The sequence below is a fragment of the Apteryx rowi genome, unplaced genomic scaffold (genome assembly GCF_003343035.1).
Source record: "Apteryx rowi isolate R43461 unplaced genomic scaffold, aptRow1 scaffold_112, whole genome shotgun sequence".
NCBI lineage: Eukaryota > Metazoa > Chordata > Aves > Apterygiformes > Apterygidae > Apteryx > Apteryx rowi.
Window position 1 is genome coordinate 1512721 of NW_020447331.1, and position 5192 is coordinate 1517912.

At 40.8% G+C, this 5192-nt stretch overlaps 1 protein-coding gene across 1 annotated transcript in view; it reads right to left on the minus strand.

Annotated features, from left to right (window-relative positions):
• Positions 1–3149: 3149 nt before the first annotated feature.
• Positions 3150–5192, minus strand: part of MYC (MYC proto-oncogene, bHLH transcription factor) — a 4130-nt gene continuing 2087 nt past the window's right edge. Inside the window, exon 3 of the mRNA XM_026077574.1 lies at positions 3150–4447. Coding sequence (XP_025933359.1) covers positions 3712–4447 — 736 coding nt within the window. The 3' untranslated portion in view covers positions 3150–3711. The remainder of the gene's footprint in view (positions 4448–5192) is intronic.

Consider the following 5192-nt stretch of genomic DNA (forward strand, 5'->3'; position numbering starts at 1 on the left):
TGTTCATCTCTGTAGACGCAAAAACCACCTCTACCTTCCACTTTGAATAAATTCAGATGTTAAAAGAAGTGGCCTGGCTTATTTCCAGTTTACAGTAATTCTATTCCACTTACCTGAAATTCTCCTTTTAATACAGCTCTGATGAAATATTTGTCATCTCTCAACTGCCTGCAATGGTTGCGAAGCATTACAGGAGCAATATTGGCTATGGCAGTGGTAGGTAAAGAGACTTCTTTATATGCAGGATAACATTCTCAAAACCATCCTCCCATGGCACAAGTCTGTTTCCCTAAATGGGAGGCGAATTAAGCTAACATAAGTGCTTTTGAACATCCCAGTACTCTCCTAATGCATTTTGCTCTGATATGTTACATTTCTTTAGATTATTAGTTGTCTTGAAAGGCAGAACTTAACAGGCAAGGGGGAAAAAAAAAAGAGGCTGGATCCCTAAAGATCAATATTATTAAATGTTATTGATCAGGGTATATGGTAAGGGCAATTTTATTCTCGCCACGAAGGTTTTTTTCCTAGTTTCCCTCACTGTCGTATTATTTTGCCTAATGCTTTTCTGGAACAGAAGTGGCTTGAAATCTCATAGAGGAGCAGAGAGCTGGAGTTAAAATGCACCTTGTATTTTGGTTTTGGTACAGCTGTTTGGCAAGCACTGTGAATGCTATTACATTTTATTTTAAGATCCAGAGGTTTCTTTTATAAGCTTATCTCCTTTATTGCTCCAAAACAGCAGCAAAAAACACCACTTCCCTACCTATATACAATGCATTACTAAGTGAATCCAGCTCAGAAGTTCATGTGGGATATCGGTGTCTTCTCAACCTCTCATGCTACGTCTCAAAGTAGAAGCCACCTTCCTCTTTATCAGCAGCTTAATGACAAGGGGGATTTTTTTTATCCCTGCTCCAACAGGCCTTTTTAACTTTTTTTTCCCCACTACGTTATTTAGGTACCTCATAATCCCTCAAAAAGTAAGAAATAGCATAAATATGAAGCTTCATCCCCTAAATACCTAGTCTTTGTTAGAGTGGCAATGTGGGATCATGTTCATGATCTGGTGTACTCTCCCAGCAGTAAACTGGCAAATGCAACTGATGATCAGTTCAAAGATGAGAATAAGAAACTAAATAACTGCAGGCATCCTATTCATCAAAAGACCAAAGACCTTCTGTACATAGAAGACAAAAAAAAAAGACCTTCTATTCTCCAAATGATTTAAGAAGCCGACAAATATGGAAACATTTATTAATCATTGTGGTCTAACGTCATTTAACGGGAAGAAGTGAGGGAGTTTTGCTAGCACATGAAACTGGGGTCCGAAGGTGACAGACTTTTGTCATCGTTCATGGATGGGTCTGCACTCCTCTGTTTCTGAGGATGGGGCTACCCTTTGAAATTCTTGGGCAATAGTTTGCTTCTGCTTATAACCAAAATACAAACTAGAGTGCATGCCAAAAGTTCAAGCGAATTACGTATTTTTTTGAAATAAGCTAACCTGTCTAATAAAACATAAATCTATTCTGTGGGTAAGAGCTGGAAAAAAAAAAAAGCCCTGATCTACAGTTCAGATACAATTTATAGTTTCATTTCACATAATTCTGTTTCCTCATCAGTGATCATATGAATCACATACTCAAAAAAGTAACTACAGACCACATTTATAACTAGGCAGGAAAGAAAAAATAAAGGAAAAACTTCCATTTTCTCCATTTTTTCTGAAGGAAGGTGACTTTTTTCCCAAAGAATCCTAAGCACCCGACACTTCAAGCATCTACTACAATGGGATTTAGACAATTCTCCTGTCTTTTTTTAGAAGTCCCATCCATGCACAAAGCTGTCAGGACTGTTACTGTAGGTTCTTCAGAGCAGAGACCTTGGCATCTACCATGTCCATAAAATGCTACCTCCCCCCCATATAGCCTCCGCGCAACCCTCCCTCTCCACCCTCCAAACAGGCACATAAGAACTTATTTCTCTTTTCGGCTGGGTACAATAGCAACAGAAAACGCGTACCCTCAGCTCCCTTCGACTGCTGGCGCAGGCATTGTCTGGCAGCATTACTGCTCAAATAGTTAGAAGCCAAGCAAATATTTATTTAATGGGGAATTATGAAAAGCTAAGAGTACACGACTCAACTTTTTTGAAAGTACTTTCTTCCCCCCAGTCAAAGGGCTAATTGATCTCTTACTTCAATTCTGACTAAAGTGGAGCTAAGTGGGTGAAAGAAGGGGAGAAAAAGATCAAAGGATCTGGTCTTAGGAGTAGTGTCAAGCAAATACGTTAGGGCCCATAGGAAGCTGACTGTGAGGCAGTTCCTGAATTGAAATACCATTGAATAGGGACAGGCAGACGTTAGGTCAGCTTCAGTCAGAGCACAGACTCCAGATAAGAAAAAACTATTCTTTTTTTTTTTTGCTCTAATTTGTGGAATTCACATAATAATTACCACAGTGTGGTTTTGGGTGCTCTGTTTTGTCCTTGAACTTTGTATTCCTTGAACTTTCTAGTAACTATTTATATTAATAAAGTACTAAGCCGTTCGCATAGGAAGAACTGGCTTGAAAGGGAAATTGTTCTGTTGTTTTAACCATGTCAACACTCACCATCTTGGTTTATTTTGCTATCCCATTTAACTTCTGTTCAAAAAAATCAAACAGGAAGCAATTACGGTGAGTCTCCAAGACAGGCCCTGCAATACTTAGTTGCATCCCTAACACAAAATGAAGGTCAGGGCCCTAAAACACCGCTAAAGGTTTTGAAAGGATTACAGAGTCTTATGCTGGGAAGACTGGTGGAGAAATTCAATGCCGCAACTTCACTTGCAGCAGATAGATGATCACGTCCAGGACAGACATTGCGTTGCCACCTTTGTTGGGGCATTGGGGTCAAAACTGGTTGAACTGACAAACCCCATTAAAGACCATTGGTCTAAACTACTTGAATCGATAGGAGGGGGGGGAAAAGGAAAACTCCCTATTAAGCTGCAAAACCGTTATCATTTCTTCTCACCTGACTTAAAATTATGCTTGGCTTTCATCAGATCACTAGCATGATGACATGTAGAGGAATAACATGCAAATGAGCATCTAATGACAAATACTGTAAGACAAAGCAAAGTCTACACAGGATTTAGCTAATTATATTTTGGGCAAATATTTATTTATCTAAAAACAAAATAAAAATCATTTTTAAAAGAAAAATGTATTTAAATAAAAAACAAAACTGTGAAATGTTATGGCACAGAAGTTCAAGACAAGTATAAATCCAGTTGCCACAACTGTTGCGTATTAATGTTGCACATTTTCTATAAAGATTTTATTAAAGGTATTTACATGGCAATAAGATGTGTAAATATATACAGCAATCTGGGGACAACTTTTTGGAATTCTCATAAGAAAAAATGCCTTAAATACAAAATTCTGAAAGAAAAAAAGTTGAAGAGTTCATCCCCAAGCATGAAGAATGTCCCATCATCCCTTATGCCCAAAGTATCAATTATGAGGCAGTTTTGAGGTTCTGGCTAAACCGTTCAGAGATCTAGCCAAGGTTGTGTAGTCTCAAGTTAAATCGCACAGCATGCAGTTGCAATTGTTCCATTCTTTATGGACTGGGTGTAGTTCATGAGTGATATTAGAAACATTAATATTTTATCATAGTTTCAGTCTAGTTTGGGTTATTCTAAATGATGCCCAAGAGTTCCTACACACAAGAGTTCCTTAGCTGCTCAAGTTTGTGTTTCAACTGTTCCCTCCGCCTCCTCAACTGCTCTTTCTCTGCGATCAGTCTGTGTTCGTCTGACTGGATAGAAAGAACATATTCTGTTGCTTTTTTCAGGATGACAACCTTGGGTGCCTTTTCGTTGTTGGCCACCTCCGGTATCTGATCACGCAAGGCGAAGAAACTCAGCTTCAGCTCATTTCTCCTCTGGCGCTCCAAGACATTGTGCGTTCGCCTCTTATCGTTCTCTTCTGAGTCTGACGTGCGGGGACTCGAGCATTTGCGGTTATTACTGATCTGTTTGAGAACTCTGCCACTGTCCAACTTTAGCCTTTTTGCAGCTGGATAGTCAACCTTGGTGGAGGGAGGAGCAGCGTAATTGTGCTGATGGATGTTGACGTGACACCGTTTGAGAACTAGCGGGCTGTGGTGGGGCTTACTGTGCCCTTCTGATGCTTCTGTGCTGGACTCCGTGCTGGATTCGGATTCATTCGCTTCAGCTAGGGTAACAACATCAATTTCTTCATCTTCCTCTTGTTCTTCTTCTGCAAGGGGAAAAAAAAAAAAAACACGTAAGTGGATCTGCGCAAATAAATAGCATAAAGAGCACCATATGTATAAGGGAATGTTATTCCGAGCCACGCAGTCAGGAAACCATTGACAAAGCCATATTAAAAATGTTTTGATGCCGAGACTCTGGTGTCCTGAAGAGGCTTTCCTTTAAGGAAGCCACTCTTTCAAGCGCGATAGGACACAGACTGTGTTCTAAGCCCCGGATCCCTGATTTCAAAAGTTGCAAAGATCTTGCGTAATTCTGGAGAACGTATGAAAGATAGCAGGAAAGTTTAACCTCGATTGTCAGCAGCACAGCGCAATAAAGCTTCCAGACTCAAGCTGCCCTTAATTAAAGATTTAGAAGGTTTTGGCCACGCCTCAAGAAAACTTACTTAACACACATATGTGTGCAGAGACATTTTATGAATCTTTCTCGATCGCCTAATTTGCGGAAAATCCAAGAAGGGGAAAAAAAAAAAAAAGCGAGGGCGGTAGTGCTTTGAGTAGCAACTCGCTTTCAACCCGAATTTACGAGCAAACGGAACACGCTGTCAAATACCTAAGGAAGCATTTCTAAAACTTTCCCAGCCCCATTCACTGCGCTGCAGTCACTTTCACTAGCACCTCCCTGCCTGCACACACTCTCCCTGCGGCTCCGGCGCTCGAGTTAACTCCTTCCCAGCCCGGCGATGTCACTGGAAAGCAGCTTCACTTGGACACCGCTCAAGCTTTGGAGACCAACTCGGACCCCGTTATGAAAGTTTCTCCCCCCCGCGTTTTTTTTTTCCCCCTTTATTCCCTTCACTTCTGGAGGGAAATCTGGGCTAGTTTTCCAGGAGAAAAATTCACCGGGAGTCTCTCGGTGCGCCTCGCTAACGTGGCATTTAAAAGAGCACACGCACGGGGAG